The sequence below is a fragment of the Crocodylus siamensis genome, chromosome 5 (genome assembly GCF_052110815.1).
Source record: "Crocodylus siamensis isolate JL-2025a chromosome 5, ASM5211081v1, whole genome shotgun sequence".
In the NCBI taxonomy this organism is placed as follows: domain Eukaryota; kingdom Metazoa; phylum Chordata; order Crocodylia; family Crocodylidae; genus Crocodylus; species Crocodylus siamensis.
In genome coordinates, this window is record NC_143399.1 from 121,061,064 (window position 1) to 121,087,002 (window position 25,939).

General features: G+C 40.3%; 1 protein-coding gene across 2 annotated transcripts in view; it reads right to left on the reverse strand.

The window, feature by feature from the left end:
- The window catches only part of POU6F2 (POU class 6 homeobox 2), a 421,158-nt gene that overhangs the window by 339,228 nt on the left and 55,991 nt on the right, over nt 1–25,939 (reverse strand). Inside the window, exon 2 of one of the 2 annotated variants that reach the window (XM_090048651.1) lies at nt 147–318. In XM_090048651.1, coding sequence (XP_089904777.1) covers nt 147–318 — 172 coding nt within the window. Of the gene's footprint in view, nt 1–146; nt 319–25,939 lie in introns of those variants that run through there. The other variant, XM_090048652.1, reaches the window with a different exon arrangement.

Below are 25,939 nucleotides of genomic sequence, written 5' to 3' on the forward strand. Positions count from 1 at the left end.
CAGTCGAAATCAGAGCATATGGCTGTATGCCTGCAGACTCCAAGTGACTCCCTGGTGCTTACAAGAAAATTGAGTGAACAAAAAGAGGGAGATTGCTCTTCCGGACAACATGGTAGCAGTGAAATGAAATACCTAGACAGACTTACCGAAGAGCTTGCTGGGAGTGTCCTCGCTGTCATTTGATTCCACAGGCGCAAGCAGGGGCTCATTCAGCTCGTTGTCTGAAGTAGCTGCCTTGTCCTCACTTTTCAACTCTGCATTCATTTCACTCCGCAGTGACAGCAAGGGCTTACTGACTTGTCCAGCTATCATTGGATCCTAGGATGGGGGGAAAAAAGAGTGAGGGAAAAAAAAAAGTGGCAGCTTTGGTGTGCGTATACTCTCTCCCACTCCCTCTCTCTCTCTCTCACACACACACTCTCTCTTATCTCTGGCTGCTCCTGCTGTTATTGCTGGCTGCAGTCAAGTGAAGAGCTATTACAGATCCAATGAGTTTTCCATTACTCCCCACCCTATTAAAGCTCAACTAGCATGTGAGAGATTCAGGATGCTTTGGAGAAAAACTTCTATGAAAGCAACATAACCAACACAGCTTTAATTGTGGGATGTGCTTTTCGTGTGTATGTTTTTACACCTCACTTTTTCCTTAACGTGGTAAGGGAAAAAAAAAACCTAAACTGCTGCAAGTATGCTCCGACACCACAGAAGAGTAACCCCCTGCGAATGCTCCATAATGATTTAAAGAAGCATCCTACGCTGTATAACATTAACCAAATCACACACACACACACAAAACCCGGCTTAGGATTCAAGTGGTTTAGGGAAAATACAGAGCAACAAATAGTCATTTCATCATACACATTCAATAAAGACACATATTTATTCTAACTATTCTTGCTTTTGGGATGCTCCAAAAGTCCACAAACATTTCCCTTTCCCTTTTTTTTTTTTTTAAAGAGGAAAATATATAGAAACCAATCTTTTAAAGATAAAAATTAGTGAAAATACTTACACACCAGGTTTGCAATTATTCTTGTATTTGGGAACACAGTATTCCCAATAATGCTACATTTATTTTAAAATTGTTTCCTGATGATTTGGATCTGTTTTATCTTCAGCTCATTCAGAGGGCATTTTGGGGTCAGGCATGATTTCCAAGTACACTCTGTTATTCCGTTTGCAAACTAAGATGCATAATATCATTACAGCTTGGAAACCAGCATCAAAAACAAAAATAAAGAAATGAAACAAGTGACCTTGTTGTGCTATCTGGCAGCTATTTATTGCAAAGTTCATGCCTAAATGGTTCTTATGCGGAGAACAGGTGACCAGCGTGCAAGTAGGTTGGTTAGCATGTTCCCTCTGTCCCATCATCACATTGGTCGATGTTTGCCTATGGGTTTTTTAATGTATTCATGTCTGAAAAGTGAATTTGATATGACACATGATAATCTATGAAAATGTTAATCAATACAAATAGTTTAAGCTGTCATCAAATGCACTTCTTTAGTCAATACTCATATCGCTGAAAACAATGTCACTGTCACCAGGGCTTAATTTGCACAGCACTTAAATATTGGACTCTGTGCATCAATGCACTCCTCTTCAAATACTGTAGGTAAACACATTTTCTCCCTATTTAAGGCTGAAGCACTCAGCACGCATTTAGCTGAGCCGAATCCTCCCTTTTGAATACCTTGATAGGTCCACTGGAGGGCAAAATTAATACTTAATTGAATCTCACAGTCATCAAAATAATCAATACTTTTTTATTATTTATTCTTTACAGTCTGTTGACTGTTTCAAACCTCTGAGGGAATGGTGGAAAGGATTCATGGCTTTGAAACACTGTCATTTAACAAGGTAATTTTCAGTGGGGCATTAGGGGTTGTGAAACATATAATAAAACAAAAATGGTGGCTTATAATAGGAAGAAAGAAAAGAATTATATTTCTGCCATCTAACAAAACAGGATAAATAAAAAAGCAAGTGCAGGGAGAGGAAGAAAGCGGGGGGAGAGGGAGAGAAAGACTGGCTTTTGAAGGGTTTTATCATATCAAGAGCAGAGCTGAGCTTTCATAATGCTGACATTTCTCATCCTGACAATCCTAAACAAGTGGAAAGGATGAGATCGCAGATATCATCTTTCATCACATTCCCCAGCTTAAGAACCAACATGACAGCTTCTCTCCCCTTTACACTGTTAATTACTAAATAAAATACTGCTCTCTGTCAGCATTAGATTATTGCAGATAGCAACCACAAACATTACTCCATTGTTTTTTTTTTAAACCAATGATACCTACCTTGAACTCTTCAGAAAATAAATTGGGCTTGTGTCTACATATTGTAAATATATGAAATATAATCAATGTAATCAATGTGGTCAATCCACGTTATTGTCAGGCTAAATTGCTGGTGACTTATTAACATTTCATTTACTGCATTTATTAGCTGGCAGGAATCTGAACCCTTTTTAGATGGTTTTGGGGAGGAAACCTAGAAGTACAGTTTTTTTTAATTAATTTTATAAAATCTCCCATATGCAATCCTTATCGTACACTGCATACTGATAATTTTAATAGCTGCAATTTTGGTTTTCATCTACTACATAAGGAATTTCTTAGTTGATTTTTCAGTAAAAGGTCACCTGTGAATTTAGATACATTGTCTTAAAGTCTTGTGCAATATTCTACCTTCTATTTTATCTGTTCAAACCTAATAGCAACAGTGGGACTAAACAAATGGAAACCAGGAAAAATCTGACCCTTGTTATCATCAGAATGATTTGGGAGCAAATTAATTCTGCCCATGAAGCCACACTGCTAATCTGAGGATTACCAGCAATTTAAGGGAGAGTGCTGAGCCAGTGGTTTTCTAGATTAAATTCTAAACTGCCCAATTTCCAAGTTGAGTTTATAAGGAATAGGTTGGAGAATAATATGGAGAAACATTATGCCACGTGGTGAAAGCAGTCCCTACTGAAGTCAAAGAACTCCCACTGTCTTCAGTAAGGCCAGGATTTCACCACGTGCAGTCAACATATTGTGGTTGTGGTAACTCCAGTTCAAAAAGGTACATCAGAAAGGGGTTCAGACACGACTGTGAGAATGATGAGAGAGATTTAAAAGATTGGGAATGTTTACTTGAGGAAAATGAATAAGCAGGGATATGATCAAAGTATACAAAATAATGAACAGTAGAGAAAAGATAGATTCACCCTGTCTCATCTTACAAGAACAAAGGGAATTGGAATGAAATTGAAAAGTGGTAAATTCAGAGCTTATAAAAGGAATTATTATGCAATAATATATACAATTATTATACAGCCTTTTTAATGCATCACCACAGGATATCCCTGCACCATAAACAGGTGTAAAAAATAGGCATTTATTCACAAAACGATAACATCCAGAATTCTTATAGTCAATGTTAAAACAAGAGTCAGTGTTGTGCAAAAGGGAACGAGTGGCCTTAACTCCAGCCTCAACAACAACCGCTAGTGAAACTTCCAAAATGGCCTTCCACGCCCAGATGCATAAATCAAAACCTTTTCTTTAAGCATGCAGGGAATTGCATGGCTGGGAGATCTTCTCACAGAGTCCCTAGAATTTTAGCCTACAATATCTAAGTTAACAGAGGATGCAGTGGTGATGGTGGATTCAGGTGGAGGGCTTGTCTCTTTCCACCACCTGCTTTAAAACAAAATACTACTATATCAAGTTGCTGCCAGAACTACAAGTTGACTGCTTCAAATATAACTCTGCCTGTTTAATAACACTTTTCCAGGTAATTAAATATCATTATAATGTTACCTTTTTACAAGGTTAAAAATATTTTAGTGCAACAGAGGCAAATCCCAATTTCTGTGCACAAGAAATGGACACATGCTGCAAAACTCCACACACGCTTGAGGTAGAGCAAAATACCCAAGTTGCTTCCCCTAAAGCCTTAGGGTTGGAATAGCCTGTACAGCTCCTGTACACCCTTTCCAATGGAGGAAGAGCCATCTGATTGACACAGTTATAGATACACCAATCCACTCTTCCTCCGATCTGCAAGAAGCCTGTAACTAACCCCTTTTCCCATGCAGTAGAGCACAGCAAAAGCCCCTGATAATGGAGGGAATGCTGGACCAGCATACTAGATGTCAGCATTTTGTTCCACTATACAATGCATTCAGACTGGTTCAGAAACCTTCCTAGTCACAAAGCAGAATTTTTTCCTACGTGTCTTTGGGTGCAACATCCACTGTCCTTTTTCCGGAGGTTATAGGATTATATAAGAGTACTCTGTCTATACTCTCTTATAGGTACTTCCCATGCTTCTGGGTTTTGCTGTTTGCCACATGGGGCCAGGAAGGACTTATTTTCCTTTTCTGCAGCTACATGCATCAGGTGGGGGGGAGGGGAAGGGTTGCCCTCCTCAGAAATATTGGGTGTTGGCTGCAGCCAAGGCTGGCAATTTTGACTGTAGTGTGCTCCTGCTGGGACTTTAAACCCAGAGGTTTCAGACTAGAAGGTCTGACCCCTCCACTCAGGGTGGGACTGACTGCCATATTTCACGGCAGGAAGGAATTTTAACCCATGGTCAGATTAGTACAGACTGTGACGATTCTTGCCCTCCTCTGCAGTGTGGGGCATGGCCCTCTTCCTTGGACCTCTTGAGTGTATTTTAACAACCATTGCAACAGCAGAACATTGGTTGCTGTTGCCTCCCTGCTTTACGTGTGACAGGTGAGGGTATTATGCGTTGTGGTTGTGTCAGAGTTGACTGGGTAGTTTTGCTAACAGCTTAGACAATGGATTTGTATAGGATGGTTTGGATAGCAGTGTGTGATCCTGCATCAAACAATGGGTTATACCAGATGACCTCTGAAGGTCCCTTCCAGCCCTAGGATTCTATATTTTGCTGTACATCCAAATACAATAACTTGCTGAGCATGTCACTCATGACAAAGTTTTTGGTTGCCACACCAGAATGGAAAATTTGGTATGGCAACTTTGGAAAATGGAATACCCTGGGAATGCCTGAAGATCTCAGTAAACAAAAAAGTAACTTGAAGAGCTCAGTAAAAAATGCGTGTAATCAGGAGCAGAGAGTAGTGAATTAAAAAGGTAATAATTCTACCACAACATACTTTTACCACAAGGACTAAATTCCATTGGAAAACCATGGAATCACAATGCCATAGTTCAGTATATGTCCCACTTTTTATTCTGTAGCTAAAAACAAATCCTGGATTTATTCCCTGTGGACGTGTAAACTGTTCCTGATCAATCCCTCTTCAACTGGCACATCCTTGTTGTATTCCCTGTGACTTGCCTGATTCTGTGGGTTTCTGCTGCCCGTTTTGTAGACTCAACAGTTCCCCCTGCTGCTTTCCTCCTCTATAGCTGCTAGCATTAAGTGCCACACCACTGCTGCTCTGAAGAGCTGATTCTTGCATATGTTGTTAAACTTTGTTTATTATTAAAATACTTTGCCTCTGTACATACAAATCGCAAAAGGAATGCAAGTTCATATACATTTCTTTAGAAGCCAAAAATTTCAATTAGAAGCTGTACTTTGTGTAACTTTGTAGAGGGATCTAATTGAGGGATACCTCTATTATTTTAAAGCTATGCCCTACACTTCCATGGTAAAAGTGCAGCTACTAAGCAAAGCTAGTTAGCAAGGACAACTCCTAAAGGAAAATATTAGATGGTCTTTGTGTAAAACTTGCCTGAGGCATACAGCTGAAAATGGGACTATGAACAACTTAAAGTCATAATGTAGACAGTATATTCAGCTTTACCAGGATCAGGGATGAATCTCACCATTTGGTCCAAATTCTGCTCCCAGTGATGGTGGTACAACAACAGAACAAGTGAAGTGTTAAGGCTGTTACTCTGAGTTTATTCTTTGTGGTTAATTATTTTGCCCTTGATATTTTATCTTAAATGTGTATATTTTAAGAAATACTTTTTAAACCATGTTTCTTTATAATTTTCAGAGTGGGATTCCTTTAAAGTATGTCACATCATTTACTAAAAGAAGACTATTTTACCCTTGCTTGTTAAGTCTCTGTTTGCTTCAGAAGTTTTAAAGGCAACACCAAAGAATGTACATTTAATAAATAATTTGCCAGAAAACTATGTTGTTTTTTAATGAGCTTGCTGCTAAGAAATGAACTGGTATAATGTAAGCCTGGATGTTTTTAGTGAGAAACAACTCATGAAAGAGTATTCATAACTGGAAACACTATCTTCTGTGATCCTGTTGTTGCTATGAGTTTGATGCAAAGCAAACACAAGTTGTTTCATTGTGACATTTTCCAGGAAATCCATTTAGCTTCAGGCTCATGAAAGTGTCAATTCTGCTAAGCATGCCAGTTTAGTTCAAGTAGCGAAAGCACTATGTTCCTACAAATATGCATGTGTATAAGAGGAATAAGCTACCTCAGTATAAGGAAGTTTAAAGTTTGATAACTGTATAACCCAACTGTACCAATTTAACAAAAACAAACAAAAAACAAAACAACCCCTCATCCCTAACTGATGCGACAGAGCAGACAACTTGATAAAGACTTAGTAACCTTAGGGTGTTGACAGAAATGATGCTTTGTCACATGACTGGTGACTGAAAGAGCTCTACAGCCATGCACTGATAGAAGTACATGGCTGTAGAGCTCTTTAAAAAGTGCCCAATAGTGTGACAGGTGAACCCTCATTACATGAGGGTTCAGATGAAAGCGCTCCAAAGCAGAGTGCCTTCATTAACTGCTGTTAGCGTGCACAGGGAGCAGGGCTGGGCTGAAGCAGCTCAGCTCTGTCCCTGGTGCTGTCTTCAGAGGGGAAGGGGAGGGAGAGAGATCCATCTGGGTTTTGCCCAGTCTGTGCTGAAGGGTGGGGTGGATGGATTGAAGCCCCACCCTCCATGTTAGGGGACTCCAATCCCCCTACTCCCCCGATCCAGCACAAGCTCTGAAAATCCCAAAATGGACTTCCCTCCCGTGCCTTCTCCCCCTCCAATCTTGAGACAGCACTGGAACTGGGAGAGGAGCAGGGCAAGAAGAAGAGGCGGCAGACACACAGCATCTCTTGCTGGATTGGCTCCAAAGTGAAGCTCGATCCTCCACTCTTCTGATCCAACAGCGTTGGGTTGGAAGTGTTGGTCTAACTCATGTTGCTTTCTGTAAAGCGCCATGAGTTAGACCAGGGAGCTGCACCCTTAGCAAATGGCAGTGACTAATGACTTCACTGGGACCAATTACTAAAATTCTAGTTAATGAAAATGTTTTTGGATGATACCTACTTAAGTATTTTATAGGTTACTAAATAAATATGCTGGTGTGTTTTTCAACTTTTTAATATGGTAATTGCTAAGAAATAAAGATAAAATACTAAATATAATGTACAATGACATGCATGGAAAACAACAAATAAAACTTTTATGTTTATGCATAATATAAATATTATGCTTTAATTACACTATTTTATCTTATTTGAAATGTTTTTATGTTGTACATTTAAATTATATTTTACAGGATAGCTAAAGTTCATATCCCTGGATAAATCTGTGTCAAGCATGGGATGATATAGTCGACAAGGTATTTATCCAGGGTGAATGTTGTGTAAGGAAAGGATTCATTTTACTGGTACTTGATGTAACTTAATGAAATGTACTATCCTGTTTTCCCTAATTCACTTGTGACCTAGTACCACCTTCCTTTACCAAGAACAACATAAAACTAATTGCTTTTGGAAATAAAAGCACTTCTTACTACTGGACATCTTTCAAGGTGTGAGTGCCCACTCTCCTAGGTGTTTTGTTTTGTTTTTTTTATCTGATACCACCAGCAACCACCACCATATTTATCTGACATTCTTTCCCCAAAGCATCCAACACTAAAAATATGAATCCCATTCCATGACAACCTTATTGGCCTCTATACCCTTCAACAAGTTGCTACCTGCTGTCTATCCTTCCTTTCTTCAGCAAAGCTCTGGAGAGAATGGTCTTCTCTTACTTCTTCCTGAACAACCAGCTTGCCCTCTTTTTATCTGGTGTTTCTGTAAGTAAAATGAACAAGACTATTGATATTTGGTTAATGTCCATCCTTCATGCTTGTGACCGCATCTTTCTCTATTCACCCACATCTGATCTCACTAAAACTCCTGCTACTGTCAACCACTCTTTACTTTTACAGTGCCTTTAGCAAAAAGCTGATGTCTCCGACACTCCTTATAATGAATCTTACCTTTCAAACTATCCCCATTTTAGTTTTATTGAACTAACCTTGCCTCCTTTCCAATGGAAATTTCCTTCTCTGTCTTGTTTCTCCATTAGCCATTTCCCTAAAGTGTTCATTTTCTAACTACTACACTGGACATGTTTCTGGAGATGATGCAGATGTTACATCTAACATCCTAGCTGTAGTTAAAGGGATATAGTCTGGTTAAAAGTGAGATTTTTATAAAATATTCCCTGCTGGTACCCATGTTACTAAAAATATCTAATTATTTTTAAAACTGAATTTAATTTTGAAGTCCTAATTTAATTTGTATTATTCATACTATTAGATGCTTAGATTACATTCTCACCCTCAGTCAGAGATAAATAAGTCTGGTTTACTATTGCTTAGAATTGCTTTCTAGTAAGAAAAAAACATGTTTAGATCCTTCAAGAGTTAAAATGCTGAAAATACTGGATGCCAAGACTGCATGGCAGCATTTTTTAGGCTAAAACTGCTGTTTCTATTGGAATTTTAAAAAAAAATCATGGAAACATTAATATGTTCTGTAGGTTTCATAAAATCTTTATTTTTAAACAAAACTTACTTTCTGAATTAAATTTGACTTGGCAGTGTCCCTTTACATGCTGTTTAAAGTTCAAGGCACACTACTTCGACCTTGCTTTCAATAATAAAAAGCACAGCAGACATACATCTTTTTAAAATGAACAATTCTCACATAATTTCCCCCCCTGATGAGAGCACGGGTGAAAGAAAATCACACAACAGATGCTAGTCACATTTCTCTGGAACACACTCAGATACCACTGGTGCAGAATGAGTACCTGAATACAACAGAAGCGTAATAAATAAGTTCTTCTTCAAAATATAATATGAAACAACTCAGACTTATTAACCTTCCTGCTGCCCCCCACCCCCCAAAAGAAGCTGTGGCTTGCTGTGAAACACCATGGATGCTGACTCCACAAAAGAGAAAGCTATTAGGAGAAAAGTTAACTTGCCGCAGAATGCCATTCTGTCCCAGCTCTAAAGCAAGTGGAAAAGCTCATGCAAATGAATTCTCAACTTTCCTACTCTGCAGAGCAGACCCTATCTAGCTCCACCCTGGGTTTCACAGCATGTAGGAATCACTTGCCCTAATAAACACTTCATGTCACTACCCCAGAGTTTTTCTTAAAGCTGTCTTGCCCCTGAAATCCAAGTAATTCCTCTATCCCAGGAACATATAGCCCAGGGGGCAGATTTAGCTAGCAGAACCACTGGATCTGGCTTGCAGAACCAGAGGCCTTTGCCTCTGCTCATTCCTGAATAGTGAGAATAGGCTGAATAGTGAGAAGCTGCACCTGGGCCAGGTAGCTAGAAGCTGCTCCCGCTTTGCCACTGCTTCTTCCTAACCCTCCTCCCCTCCCCACAGCTGTGGCATGAGCTTAGCTTCTAGCCAGTGAGGAACTGAACCCAGGGCTAGGCAGCCTAACCACAGTGCTGCAGCTAGGATTGGGAGAGGGCATGAGGTTTTCTATTTTGACCAAAAATTCCATCCTAGACCTGCGAACTGCTTCTTCAAAGAATGATGGACTTATTTATGCCTGCAATCCAAAAAGTTTTTAAAGCTGGGTTTTATACATGAACCCAGATCCCAGTCTTTTAATGGAAAGAGGTAATTAAAAACACCAAATTAAAAAAATAATGGTATGTGTAGACTTGAATTTAAATTTTACAGCTGGCTTCTCTGTCCTTAATGTGTGAAGAAGCTTAATTATCCCAGAACAATTTTGGAGGACATTGAAAACTAATCCAAACATCAAAACTATCCAAACAGTACAGATTTCCCATCCTTTAATGCTTTCTTTTTGTGGTTAAAGAAGTTGCCTACTCTTAGATGCTGGTGTTTTTTAGTGCATCTCAGCCTGTGCAGTTCACTACACTAATACAAAATGCTTAAGTCACAAGGGACATACAGAAAGGCCTTTCTCTTATAAGGCTGTCCCAACTACTGCCTTCTCAGATAGGAAAAAGTACAAGCTTACCATGTCTCCTTTTCTTTGCACTCAGCCTCACAACAGTGAATTATTACAAAATAATTTCTCTTGTAGAAATGGAAGGTTGAAAACTTCACCTGAAACCAGATGCACTTACATTTCCTTCAAAGACAGAAGGCAGGGGCTGATCCAAGAGGAGTGCAGTGGTACACTTGCACCTCCCCCCATTTGGTTCCTGGTTTAAAACCAACCTCCTGGCAGTGACAGCAGTATTTCCATTCATAATCTCCCTGATTCTTTCTAAACTCTTCATTCCACAAATATTAATGACCCTCTCTTATTGTTAATGGTCTGATATTCCATTAATCAAGTTGTCCTTTCTTCTGCAACAATACTGTTTCCTGTTCATGATAATGTAGCTCCTATCTCAGACCCCTTTTAAAAAGAGCAAATTAATGCACATTCCAATAAATTTGTATTTGTTTTTGCTCCAATTTTAAACTGAACAACCTAGGTTGTGCCTGGCTTATAAGTGAAAACTTGCAGTTTCTTTTAACATGTGTGTTGTGTTATGTGTGATGATGCATCATGCAGTCTGCACTCCCCCTTTCAAAATCCTATATCCACCCATCACTAAAGGCACCAGTTCACTGGAGTTTATATTCTCTCACCTAGGAGCCAGAGCGCCAAATGTTTTCTCCTATGCTGGGTCTCATGTCTGACAGCAAAACCTGCTGTTAGAACTGCTAAACACACTTAATAATGCCACAAAAACTGCAGATCAATAATGCTGTTCTTTTTGTATTTTCTAAGCCTTTCCCATTGATAAATGAGTGCAATTTTTTTTTAATCATTGTAGTGGATCTTTGGGGTTACCTTTCTAGATACCAGGTCTTTATCAACAGCTGGGTTCCACATCCTTCTTTTTACATTTTATACACACACACACACACACACACACACACACACACACACACACACACACACACACACACACACACACACACACACACACACACTACTGTGGTTATATATCAGGATATTAATTCCTAATTGAATGTTTACTAAAACTGTATATTGCTTCACCCATCATGCAGCTTACTTCTTTGCCAAAAACATCTGAGAGTGCCTGCTTTCATTTAAGAGGTCTAGGCCCACTTTGTGTTGTGCTATTTTCAATGGGTGCTCATCCATCAAAAACTGCAGGTATATCTGCACATTTCCAAAATGTCTTGCTTCTTGTGTCATAGTGTGTTATATCAAATATCACATAAAGCAACAATACGGCATTAGTAGGCTTACAGGAACATATTAATACTAAGCAATATGACAAGTAGCTTTTCTGTGTAATGCTTTACAAGAGTGAAATAGTGTGCATGCACATGCACACACAGAGAAATAATTTTTAGGGCCAATTACAGTGATGAGATTATCAATAGCATAATGAATGAATCATTTTTCAAATATACTATTATTTCCCTATGGAGAAAATGCTATTTTCTACTGTTCTCAAATAAAATAGTTGTAATTGCAAATATTGGTCACTATTTTCATAATGCTCTTTCAGGGCATTCCTACTAAACAGATAATATTTTAAAGAAAAAGACAATGTAAATTCTGCCTAAAGTGAAAATATGTATTTCCAGTTGTGTTTTTATTGCTTGTTTCTGTTATTTTCAAACCAGTGAACACTCCTGTCTTTGCAAGCTTGATAAAAAACAAGCACCACCTTCTTTTGACGATATAAAGTGGAAAATGCCTTTAATTCCCTTCTCCTTGAACAATAAAAAATACTTTTTAAAGATTGTACTACTGACTGTCACTTGTATTTATAAACATCTTTTAAACAAAATGGGCTCAGACCACATTCCAATGAAGCTGATTGGGATTTTGACATCTATTTCAATGGGAACAGAATCAGACTCAGTTGTGCAGGAAGATCAAATGTCTTGGCTAAGGGCATAATTTTGCTGCTATTGAAAATAAAAAACAAAACTTCCATTGACTTGCATGGTGCAGTCCTGAATTAGGCTGGTTTTAATAATATGCATATCTGAAATTTCATAAAGTTTAAAAAAAATGCAACTTACTCCAAAGACTTGTATATCAGGCTTTTAAATCCATTTCTAATAAATACATATGGCCTTCAAACTATTAATTATTAAATGAATAAATATTAATAATAGTCATAAATAAATCTTTCTTCTCACAGAAAAATAGCCTTAAAAGCATGGCTCAGCTTCCCCTTCTCTCTCCCCTTTCCTCCCAAATGTGAAAGACCATACAAAATACGCACAAAATCCATGAGTGTTTGGGAAACATCAGCTTACCCAAAAGTATACAGAAATACCTTTATTAACTTCAGAAATGACACAAAAATAAAGGTCAGTAAAATATATGTCCCTTTTACTTCAGAATATAGTTGCATAGTTTCATAGTTAGTAGGGTCAGAAGGGACCTGAGCAGATCATCAAGTCCGACCCCCTGCCATGGCAGGAAAAACTAATGGGGTCAAATGACCTTGGCAAGGTGTTCATCCAGCCTAATGTAAAGACCCCCAGGGTAGGAGCCAGCACCACTTTGCTTGGAAGTTGGTTCCAGATCCTAGCCGCCCTGACAGTGAAGTAGCTCCTCCTGATATCTAGCCTAAACCTACCCTCTGCCAGCTTGTGACCGTTATTCCTGGTCACTCCTGGTAGCGCTCGGAGAAACAGGGACCCCCTGCCTGCTGGTCCCCCCTGACTAGTTTGTAACAGGCCACTAGATTCCCCCTCAGCCTTCTCTCGTGAAGGCTGAACAGGTTCAGGTCCCTTAACCTCTTCTCGTAGGGCCTGAACCTCTCCTTCTAGGGCCTGCCCTGCTGCCCCCTGATCATGCGAGTGGCCTTCCTCTGGATCCTCTCGATGCTGTCCACATCCCTCCTGAAGTGCGACACCCGGAACTGGACACAGTACTCCAACTGTGACCTAACCAGTCCCGCATAGAGGGGGAGTATCACCTCTTTGGACCTGCTTGAGATGCATCTGTGGATGCATGACAAGTTATGGTTGGCCTTCCTGACTGCTTCCCCACACTATTGGCCTATGTTCATTTTGGCATTAATGACTCCAAGATCCTTTTTGGCCTCTGCACTGATGAGAAGGGAGTTCCCCAGCCTGTAGGTATGGTGCTGGTTCTTCCTCCCCAGGTGCAGTACCCTGCACTTGTCAGTGTTGAAACCCATCCTGATCTCATCCGCCCACCCCTGTAACCTGTCTAGGTCCAATTGCAGCCTATTTTTCCCTTCTAGCATGCCCACTTCTCCCCACATCTTAGTGTCATCTGCGAATATGAACAGGGTACTTTTTACCCCCTCATCCAAGTTACTGATGAAGATGTTGAACAGTGTGGGCCTGAGGACCGAGCCCTGGGGGACCCCACTGCCCACATCCCTCCAGGTTGAAAATGACCTGTCCACCACCACTTTCTGGGTGCGGCCCTCCAGACAACTAGTGACCCATTTGACTGTGTAGGTGTTGACACCACAGTCCCCTAGTTTTTTAATGAGAATGGGGTGAGAGACAGTGTTGAAGGCCTTCCTAAAGTCCAGAAAGACTACGTCCACTGTGACACCTGCATCTACAGATTTTGTGACCTGGTCATAGAAGGCCACCAGGTTGGTCTGACCTGACCTACCTCTAATGAACCTGTGTTGGTTGCCCCTAAGCATAATCTCCCCTGCTGGCCTGTCATGGACATGCACCAGGATAACTCTCTCAAAAAGCTTCCCCAGGACTGGGGTAAGGCTGACTGGCCTATAGTTTCCTGGGCCCCCTTCCTCCCCTTTTTGAAAATGGGGACCACATTGACCCTTTTCCAGTCCTCTGGCACCATATTTGCACTTGTATCCATCATTACATGTCTATACACAAAACTATTAGGTGCACATAAAGTTTGTAATTCCCAGTGAATATATCTTTTTTGTGTCCTTTAATAAGCATCCACAATACAGCATTTGAGTAGTGTAGATGAGCTTCTGCTTTTAATAGAGCATACCCTTTTATTTCCAAGGGAAGAAGTATTGCCTAGAAGTATCTAATGGTTAGAGCAGAAAAGCAACCATCCAGACCATTATGACCTCGGTCTCTGCTAGTGAAGTGTTGCACAATTTTGTTCAAGTCACTCACCCTCTATTCCATTTCACCCATCTGCAAATTGATACATAATGATACAGAAGGCATTGTTTTGTTTTTTGGAGAGGAAAAACCTACAATATGATTAGCAGGGCCCATGAAATATTCTTTTTTTCCTGTATGTTTTTTGGTTCATTCTTCCATTGGTTTTAAATGTCCAAAACAATGAACCTCAATTTTTAAGATTTTACTGTTAGGGAAGTTTTAGTTTTGTTTTGTTTTCCTTTTGGGGGGGGGGTTTGGGGGGGAGGGGGTTATATTTAGTCTACATTTCCCTCATTTTCTTTATTTTAATCCACTGCTTGGGCAGCTTTATCTTTGCCTCAACTGTGTTGAGCAGTTAAACAAACTATACATATTATTCATTCTTATCTTCATAATACAAAATAGGCCCTTCCATCCATTAACTTACTGATTGATAGGTCTTCTGCTCCATTCCCCTACTCTCAAAGAAAAGCCAGTGTGGGGTGGATTGTCATTCACCACCAAGGCTAAGTGCAGATATTCAAAAAGCCCAAACCTGAATCAATTTAATCTTTGCAGGTTTGCTTAACCTGCGCAGATTGAACCAAGAAGCAAGTGAACAGACATTCACATTTGATTCCAGAAATGCAGGCACAGGCCTGCAGTGGCTACAAGCCAGGTGGTGCTAGAGTGACTCCTCCCTTCCCTTTGGCAGTGTCTGGCAGACTAGTGGGAAGCTGAGCTTGCGGAGGTGGGGGAGCAGGCTGAGTATGATTGTGGAGGGGTTTAAACCCCCACTCTGGCCTCCCTGGCCCCCAGATGGGGTGTGGCTTGAGGGAGAGGGGAGCAGTAGCCCTTGCCAGGCATCCCCAGCCCCTTCACCCCTGCTCACTGCAGTAGCGCTCGAGCTTTCCCCTTCCCTGGGTGGGCACTACTGAATTCACTTGGACTAAGAGACTTTATTGTGCACATCTGGAAATTTTGTTGAACACTAAACTTAAAAATAGGAGGCTGCTTGAATTTAGAGCTGTTAAAGATTGTGAAGTCTGTTCTAGGAGTTTGGAGACTCAGCCACTTAAACTTGCCAAACTGGTTTTGCACGGGAGGGAACACAGATTAAGCTGGAATTCAGGAGCCTTCCCCCTTTTTGGGTTGACGGGATATGGCAGGCTTGGTGAGAAAAGAGTTATCAGAACTAGAAAAGTGGGTGATAAGAAAAACAGCTCCAGGTTTTTGGAGTAAGGATATATTCTGTGGACCAGATGCATTTGACAGTTTCGTGGCCAGTGGTCCTCTTAGATCATCTCTGGGCCTAAACCCTTGATGAATAAAAAGATGAAGAAACAAATAGCTCTGGAAGGGTTACTATTGACATGCCAAACTTAAACTAAAGAGATACAACAAAGGGAACAACTGTTAAACACAGTGAAAGAAAAATCCAAGAAGCTGCAGCACTACATCCCATCCCCCACTCCTGCCACTAGAGCAGCAACCTGGGGGTGAGGGGAGGGCTGGGCATGAGCAGCTAGGTGGACCCTGGCTAGGGTCTCATGCCGGTGGGTGAGGGGACGGAGGGGGGAATTAAACCACTCCTTCTCTTCAGGCTACCATGGAGTGGGGTTTCCCACCCCTACTCCCTTCTCCAGCTCAGGAGGAAGGGGCGAGGGGCCAACACTGCTCCCCTGGAGCAGACAGCACAGCTCAGCCTAGTCCAGGGCTGCAAAACATTCTGGGATGCTGGGGGACTGTGAGTTAACTTAAACCAGGAAGGGATCTGGGACAGAAGTTCCATAAACTTGTTTGACCAAAATCAGTTAAGTCTGATACTGGTTTAAGTGTAACTTCTGTCCCTAGCCCAAGTTGCAACAGGATCCAACACCTCTGCAGTTGCTTGGGAAGCACCCAAAAGCACACTAATACCCCTATACCAACAAGAAAATCTATATGGCAGCCCTCTACACTTTCCCACTTAGAAGACCACCAAAAGAATCAGGGGGATACATTCACACCACAGGAAGAGATGAATAAATAAAGCAGCCATCTGAACCTTCAGGAATCCACAGGACAGGGATTTTTATTTAGCTCTGAAAAGACTGGTGTGAAGACTGGGATTACGGGCCACCAGACAAAGCCAGGAAGGAGACTACAACAGTGTGCAAAGGGAGTACAGCATGGTTTACTCAGTTTGGCTTGGGACCTGCTGCTACTTCTCCTTCCCCAGTTAATCAGACTTCACACTGCAGATCCCATTCCAATGGGATCTGCAGGTTTCTTAATAACCCCCTTCTTTTTCAGGGGTCTGGTTTGATAATAGTAAGCTCAAAACAATACATCTTTCCCCTATGTTTCCTTACCAAATCATAACTCTTAGGGAAATGTTCTTATTCCTCAGCCTCCTGAGGCTTTCTTCCAGCAGGATCACTCCATATAGTTATAACTTCCTAGCTAGCTCCCATTCCTTGCAAGCATGCACTATTCAGGTCCTCTTTCTTAAACTTCCTATGTAGACAACATTGTATAACCTTTCCATGTCTTAAACTTCCTATGGAGACAATATTGTATAACCTTTCCATGTCTTTAAGTCTCCCCTGAACTTTCTCTAGTACCCTCAGGCTATGCTTTATACAGCTCCCAGCAGATCTGCTCAAGTCACATGCTCCCATCCGATGATTTCCCTGAATTCATATCCATCACTTAGGGAGATGAGCTATGCCTGGTTCCAAACTAGCAGGCCTATCTTTGTTTATGACAAAGTACTCAAACAATACACTACATTGAGGAGAACAAGCATCTTAGAAACCACTGAATTTATGCTGAAGAGGACGAGTACTTTATAGAAGCCTAAGTATGCAATGAGCAGAATATGGTAGATCTAGGATGAATATATACAGACTGAATCTGTTTGCATACCTTTTAGAAAAAATTAAAATTTGGAAAGAAAAATTAACCTAACACATTGACCCCATTGCCCTCTCCCTTCATGCCCTTTCTATATATTTGTCAAGGTATTTATGTGCCTCTCATTGCATTGTATTTGAGCATTTAATCACAACCCTGAGATTACAGCATGTAAATACAGACTAGACTATGCCAGGAATTGTATTGATACTAAAATGCTCCTTTTTTGCCATAAAATCAAGTTGGTGGGCAATTATTTCAATGTGACACCTTATATAACTTACCATCATGTCTTCACTTTAAACATTGTAAGTCAATAAAATTATATTGTAGCCATTGACAACACATACAATTTTGCCTGTTTGATATCCTGTTACTGCAATAGCAACCACAATAGTTTTGGAAAAAAGCTCTTCTCTTTCCGTAAAAGTGTTGCAGTTTTTGCTCTCACAACTGGGGCATATTTATAGGGAGCAAGATAATGCCACAAATTGCTATCACAAACAATATTTGCTTCCTTCCAATATAACGTACACAGCAAGTATTATGCTTACCTGCTTCCACACAGAATTACTAGTAAAAAACATTGCCAATGTCTCCTCTGTGGCACCAAATCTGTCATATACACCATCTTTCCACCTAGGCACCACAATTTCAGAATGGACTGAATAATGGTAGACTAAACATTTAGTACAGATCAGCAATCAGTTGCAATACACTAGATTATGGGGATATGTGTCTGTCACGTGAAATACTCAACACACTATTCTAAGGGATGTGGAATTATTACGTTGGCATATACACCATTTTAACCTTGTTTCACTTTTTTTCACAGCAAGACAAATGAATTATGTATAGATAAGGGTATGATCCTAAAACATTGGAAATCCAAAAGCCTTGACATTTGAAGGAAGGAACATGAGAGGCAGGAAGCCAAAGCTAGATGATGCTGAGGTAGAAGGATTATAGAAACGAAGAGATAATTTAAAAATATATCTTGGTACAACTAGACGGGAGAATAGTTAACACAAAGTCACCTAGGACCTTTGTACACATCACAAAATTGGCCTTTAAAGTGACTTAAATGCCCTTGGTACAACTAGACAGGAGAATAGTTAACACGAGGAGTCAGTCCAAATCAGTAAAAAACCTAAACTGGCTGTGAACAAGCACTGTTTAAATAATTATCATCAGGTTTTAGTGTCAATACACCATTGAGATGAATGGGGAGTTCCCAACAGCTATTATTTCAAGTAGTTAATTGACTCAAACAGAAATAAAATGTACTGGTTTAATTTTTTAAAGGTTTCTTTGTAACACTAAAGAGGAAAAAATTCACCTTTTTAAAATTTAGATCCCAGACCACAGTTCTGCCATCCAGGAAATAAATTCCAAGTTCCAATGAATAGCAAAATACATGGGACTTTCTCATTAGTCTGTTAATTTATAAGTAAGGAGACCTGCAATGAAAATTTATTATTTATCTGTATTACTATAGTGCATAGCAGCTCCAAAAGCTATTAAGGTCCCATGGTTCTGAACATGTACACATATACATAAAAAGAAACAGGCCTCGAAATCTAAAAAAAGACCAGACAAACCAGGAATTGAACCCAGAGATTCAGTTCAGTGCCTTAATATAAAGCTGTCTACTTCTCAGCTTTCAATATTTTTCATGGGTTTTTTGTCTTCCCAGTGGCCTGGAATTAGGTGCTTGGGACATGCCAAATGTAACTAGGAGCCTGCTTTGTCACACCACAAGTGTTGTAGAATTTGGGGAAGCAAAGTTTGCTACGTTTTCTTCCATGTACAAAGCATGGCAATCCAATTAAATGTATTTATAGTAAAAACTCTGTTATCCAAGCATGAGTGGCGTAAGGGGGTGCCAGTTATCTAAAAATTCTGTTTATCTGAGAGTTACACCTATCAAGGAAGACAGGGAGCACAGTGTGGCCACCGCGCTGGGAAGAGCCCAGCGCTGCCCCGGCCCCAGCCTGCAGTGGCAGCCCGTCCTGCTCTGTGCAGATCCCTTTCCCCTCCCCCCATCCCTTCTTCCACAGACTTACCTGCCCAGGGGGGCACGCACGTGCATGCATGCACTCACATGCTCAGCCTCCCCCAATTTTTTTTCTCCCTCCACCTATGTGGTTGTCAGCTAGAAGGGCTCCTGGCAGCTCCTTTATCAGCAGTGCCACTAATTAATGTAAACAACAGAAATACTTGATGTGCATGCTGGATAGACTCAGCAAAGTGTCTGGTTGCTAAAGTCAGGATTTGTATTGGGGGATACTGGAAATTCCACTTAATAGAGTATTCTGGTTAGTAAAATGCTGGTTAACACAGCTTTTACGGTCTTTAGATAGTGCCAAATATATCATTTTATCTGAAAACATCTAAAACATGTTAATACTAAAATAAGCACCATTATCTTTATGTAATATAGGGGAAACTGAGGAAAATGGCTTAAATTGCTTTGCTCAGTCATTCAACACAGTCATCTCCTGATGCATGGTCCAGGCTCCTAAACTAGCCTCAATTGTTTCTGTCATTTAGTTCAATGCAGAAAGATAAAGGCAGATGGGAGGTAGGGAGTGGGAAATTGAAATGAAAATTATTCTATAAAAAAACAGCTAATACATCTCAGCTAGCATTTTCAAACACACACAGTTCACTTTGGAAGTCACATCTAACTTTCAAAAGCATGAAAATTTACTTTAGGATCCCCATTTTCAAAAGTGCCTAAGTCACCTAGGACCTTTGCACACATCACAAAATTGGCCTTTAAAGTGACTTAAATGCCCTTTTGCACCACTTTAATGGCTTTGCTGTTTGCACATTCGGCAGCGTATTCCACTTTAAATGATTTTGGTATGAAGCAAGATAAAACACCTCCAAGGTGTTTTAGTTTGCTACTTAACAAAGTGCAACAGTGCACAGGGCACTGGAAGCCGACGTGCTTGGGGGTTGGTGGGCCCCGCACAGCTCAGAGGCTGTGGGACCCAGTAGCAGCATGTGCAGCCAGGCTCCACTTAAGGAAAAAAAAGATTAGCGAGCCTGATCTTTTTTTTCCTCCTGAGAGCCTGCCTGCCTGAGCTGTGTGGGGGCCTGGTGTTTCCCTCTGCAGCTGTGGTGCCCCTCAGGGCTGCCTGGGGGGCCCTGCACAGCTCAGGGGCTGGTCGGCCCACTGGCAGCTCCCCCCTCCTCCCCCCACCAAAGAGGCAGGTAAGGATTGGGACCCTACACTTGTGTACCCGCCATGGGGACTTGGTTTGGTTGAATTCTGCCTAAATTGAAGTGGTGTTTTTAAAACCCCCACCATTTTAATTTAGGGAGAACTAAACTGAATTAAACCCACATGGTGTGTACAAGCAGCCCTAAAGACCACTTTTAATAGGACTTAGGGGAATAATACAGAAAGCAAAGATAGTAGGAAAGAAGAGACACAAAATCAGAAAGTAACTGTACAGTCAGGTAAGACCTAAAATTGAGATTAGGCAACCTAGATAGTAAAAGTAATAGAGTAAAAAAACCAGCTATTTTAATCTGAGTTCACAGAGATATCCTGTCACACTTGTCTATACAGCAGAGCCCATGCCTACTGGCATACCTGTAGCATACATGTTTTAGAACCTCATGTCTCAAAACTGATTCTCGAAAAATTGGGAGCAATTCATGGAAAATCAACAAAAATTACTCCGTCTTTCATCCTTGTGGCAAGGTATTTAGCAGAATTCACAGATTTGTTGGAATCTGACATGGCCACACCATGAGCACTTCTGCTGTGGTCTCAAACTTGCAAGCTCTGGGCTGTTAACTGCTTGCCTTAGCACACATGCCCCCTCAGCCCCCCACAAAGAAGTAAATAAATTGACTGAGCAGTTCTATGAAGAAAACAAGTAACTATTTATGTTTTCATGAAATGAAAGTTATAAACCATAAAGCCCCGATTGTGGAAGCATTCATACACTTAATCTTACTCAAGTAAGTCAAATGGAATAAGTCAATGTGACTACTTACACAAACAGAATATGCAGCATCAGGGCCTAACAGAGAAGATAAATTGTTCTTCTCTAGAAGGGCCACTAGGAAAAGAAAGATTAAAATAAGCAATGAAAAGTAGAGGATAAATAATATCAAAGGTGGAAGGGAAAAAGTGAGGTAGGACTAGAACATACCTAGAAAAAGACAAGCAGGGGAAGAACTATTGTTTGGGTCATCTAAATCTGTACGGTACTGCATGGAAAGATTTTAGCTCTGCTATCTGAATAAAGATTGCATTGCACAGTTCTTTATAGAAAATATATTTTAAATATGAAAATTTAATTTTCTACACCTAGTTTCTCTCAAAAACTAGTTAAACTCATTTTTCTCAGTTCACAGGGGGAAAGGTCAGCATTTGTGGTAGCTCCAAAAATCAAACTGAATTTCCTTGTGCCTCAAATAACAATAATTAGCACCAATAACACATTATGACCTCAGTTATGACCTGTTCTAAATCCTTTTGCATGTGAAATTTGGGTCATCATTTGAAGACTGTGGTTGCAAACATTTCCCCAGCAAATGACACTTTAGGTTACATATGCTGGTGATTTCATTTTCTAAGAACTGTATTGGCCATGGGGAACAAATAGTAGTAACGCATCAGTTGGTTAAAAGTTCATATCAATATGAACACATACACGAAGTCTGTATGTTGAGTAAGGAACCCTTACTTCACAACCACATCACAGATAAATAATCATAGCTCTTCTATCAAATTTGGTCCAATTTCTCAAATCCCATTTCTTTGGCAAGTGAAAAATGATCTGGGTGAAATATGCCAGATATACTCTGAAGACCAAGAAGGAATTTACACTAAATTAAAAGAAAATTGCTAAACCTGTTTTTAACAAAATATGATGAAAAAAATACTGTTACTTGAAATTTTCCACTGATAATTACTCTCCTTTTGGTTCCTGTTAGCCCAAGCAAGTCTGTTACCAACCTTTCAAACCCTAAACATAGTTACAATGCTTAAAAACTAAAGCACAAGCTCTACTATTAGAAATCAGGTTATGCACATATAAACTTATTAACAAGTGCTATTTTAAGCACTGTTTTAATTGCTATAGTGTGCATGTGAGACACATTTGCAGGTGCATCATGTACTGTTGTGGAAGTGTAGATGTATTCTGCCATCTCACCATAGCACTAAGACCAGGTGGGTGTCATTAAATACAAGCTGGAAAAAAAGAAAGACTGAATGGATATCTGAGGTGATGGAGCTAAAGGAAACGACAGTCTTGCAGTAAAAAGCCCTGAGAACAATCCATCTTGAGAGAAAGCTTAAGTAGAGTCTATGGAAAACTATCTGTGCATGAAGTCCTGCCTCAGGGCTTCATTTCTTATGCTACATTTATAAAGATACAGAATAAAGGCAAACCTTAGTGTGGTTGTGGCTGGGAGCTGGACAAGTCTACTGCATATATGCTTCATAAAGGAAAGACATAGGGACCTCCCAGCTTGTCCACAGTGAGCATATTTTGCCTTTTAGATGTTGGTTGCATTGTAGGGAGAACACAATAGTCTTTAAATAAGTGGGAGAAAACTTAGAATTTTCTTTAAGCCTGGGGTATCAAAGATATGGCCTGCAGGCCAGATCCAGCCCACAGACCCACATCATTCAACATCAGGTCTATGACTCGCATACCAGGCTAAATGCACTCCAGACTGGTCCCACATGCAGAGCCTGGGATATGTGATACACATGCAGGGCTAGTTCAACTCTTTACATGCCAGACTCAAAACCTGCAGCACGTGCTCTGGCCAGTCTGGGATGTGAGCCACATGAAGGACCCACTCTGGCCACTCTGAGATGTAAGCTGCATGTAACATCTGCTGCAGCTGCATGCTGTGTGCAGCATAGGCCCCTGAGTGAGCATTGCATGTGGCATGGTCCTGAATCTGCTAGAGCAGGAGCTGAATCCAGCATGTACTGGCTGTGGGGGAAGGTCCATGGTCCCCCGCATGTCAGATGTAGTGCCTGTTACAGCTGGTTGAGAACTGAGCAACACATGGTCTCTGCTCCAGCTGGTCCAGAACCTGTGCTGCACATAGCACCCACTCCAAATCAGCTGAAGCAGGGTGGCATGTGTCTCAGACTGGCCAGAACAGGTACTACAGGTGCTGGAACCAGTATATAGGGTGGTGGAGGGTCTGTGTCCCTGATCTAGTCCTTGGGGCCAGCCCTGTGCCATTCATCTGGCTCATGGCCCAGCTTCATTCCACTCATCTGGTCCACAGGGCATGTTGAGTTTGACACCCGAACTTTAGGCCATATGGTAAAGACCTTGTTTCATTAAGGCATAGAACCAAAATGCTAGTTCCAGCTCTGCAATTGCATATGGAATATTGAATAATGCTGTTTGTGCTACTGCAACAACGGATTTATTACAGAAAGTGCTGAGAAACCATAGCTGCAACTACTGTAGAAAATATGTAGTTAAATATCAGAATTGCAACCAGAGGTCTCTTATCAGTCCTGTTTTATATGTCCTTTATAAAACATTACACAGGAAAGTTATTTTCACCTTTAAAAGCATAGGAATATTCTGAAGGGTCGGTAGAATTTTTAATGAAATTTTGAAGGTACTCAGACATTTATGGTCTCTTTGTACAGGGAGGGAGGAGTAAAGGTGGAAATGCAGTCAAGAAGATAGCAACTCCAACTTACTTTAGAAAGGCTAACAGGAAATTCAGTAGTAAATTTCTGTGCGACTGCTGTCTCCTTTTGGGCCTTGAGGAGAGGAATTTTAGCCAACACTAGGAAGGAAAAACTATGGGATAATGTGTCTATTTTTCCCTCATAGTCAAACAATAGACAGAAAGAAATATGATGAAGAATAAGACATTTTACATATGATTTGACTATAGTACACCATTGGGGAGGATAAAGCCTCCCTGATTTGGCTGCTGAAGAAGCAAGTTATTGGTGCCTGACCTGCAAATGGACTTGAAGAAGGTTCTGTGCTTGGATCTGGTGCCATTAGGGGTGGGTGGTTTGTGATAGCTTGCTGCCTACAATTCTATGTAAATTGGGTAAAGGTAAGAGGATTTCAGTGCTCTAGATTGAAACTTGGAAGGAACTGGGATGACTATTTAACATTGTTTTTGGCATGTGCAGTATGGTATCTTATAATTATACATTAAAGACCAAATGAACTGTGAAGCTGAGTATCTCTTAATAGAGCATTTTTCATGCCTTAAATCCTTGGTATTTGTAACTGCAACAATCCTTGTTATAACTCTCTTGACTTTGACATTAAATGGCTTTGTAACTTAAAAACTAATCTCTCCAACAACCTCCAATAAGCAAAGAAGATTCTTCTGTAGAAACACAGTAAAGGAGCAGCATGAGTTTTACCATGTAATAGGATTTTTGCATAAATGTTTTGTTACCAAAGGCATTCCTACTCTACCCAGCATATTACTTTGCAGTTGCTTCATTCTGTAATATGGCGATTTGAAAGAAGATATCAGCGTAGCTACTAACAGGTGACAGACGTTCTCCTTTAGGGACTTACTGGCTACACCTTGAGCTAAAGGCAGACATCCCTCAGAAGTGGCTCAGATGGGAAGAAGAAATGGACATTTAAAAAAATTATCCATAAGCTACTCACAGTTATGCTCTGTACAGTCAAAAAAAAGAAAATAAAAGAAATCTTTTGCTTCCATCTTGTCTGCTGCTGGTGTAAGAGTGCCATTGAACACTCTGGAGAAATGGGGAAGGAGCTCACTCTGAATGAGGATAATCAATCAAAATCTTCTCTAGAACTAGACCGGTTGGTATAACACATCAATAAATACAACTTGTTGATCTGCAGCAGTGTAGAATCATGGAGAAGTCTACTGAATATATATGTGTGTGTGTATGTATGTATATATATGTAAATGTATATGTATACACACACACACACACACACCTTTTCCTCTACCTCTGTGTGTGGGTACATACATAGTCAGTCATTTTATATATTATCATACATGCACATTTTAAATACACAATCACAAGCTCACGCGTAATATGATCCTGCACCTCTTTATTAACCTGAGAGTCTGCAAAATGAAGAAACAAGAAAGCAAATATAAATGGAAAGTGGGATTTTCTTTGCAATAGCCTCAATAAATATGTCTGTTGGAAAAAAAAAATAGGACAAAAATAGAAAGCTTGTATCTCCAATATCAAAGAAAAGAATGTTTGTGTCAAACATATTGGAGGAATTGCTCACGAATGGTTCATCTGTGTGAAAATATGACCCTTGTAATGCTGCTAAGATCAGCGAGACCTAAGGTGATCTGCTGAATAAGTGCTGGTTGTACAAGTTAAAAATGCCTGTGGGAAGCTCTAATTTATGTGTCCAATTTTTTTTCCAAGATCTCAAAATGGAACAATAACAACAACAACAACAAAGCAAGAAACGAAATAACTTTTCGGGCTGGTCTATTAATTAGCATAAGTTACATGACATGCTAATGACAGTTGTAAGCCTAATCCATATGCATTCCTTTCAATATTTATAGCAACATATGAAAACGCTCATTTGAACAGACTGTCATTTTATTTTTATACTTCTGCTGGGCAATATCACCCCTTACCACATATATTTCTGAAAGTACTCCTCAAAAAACTACAGAAAAACATACAACATGCT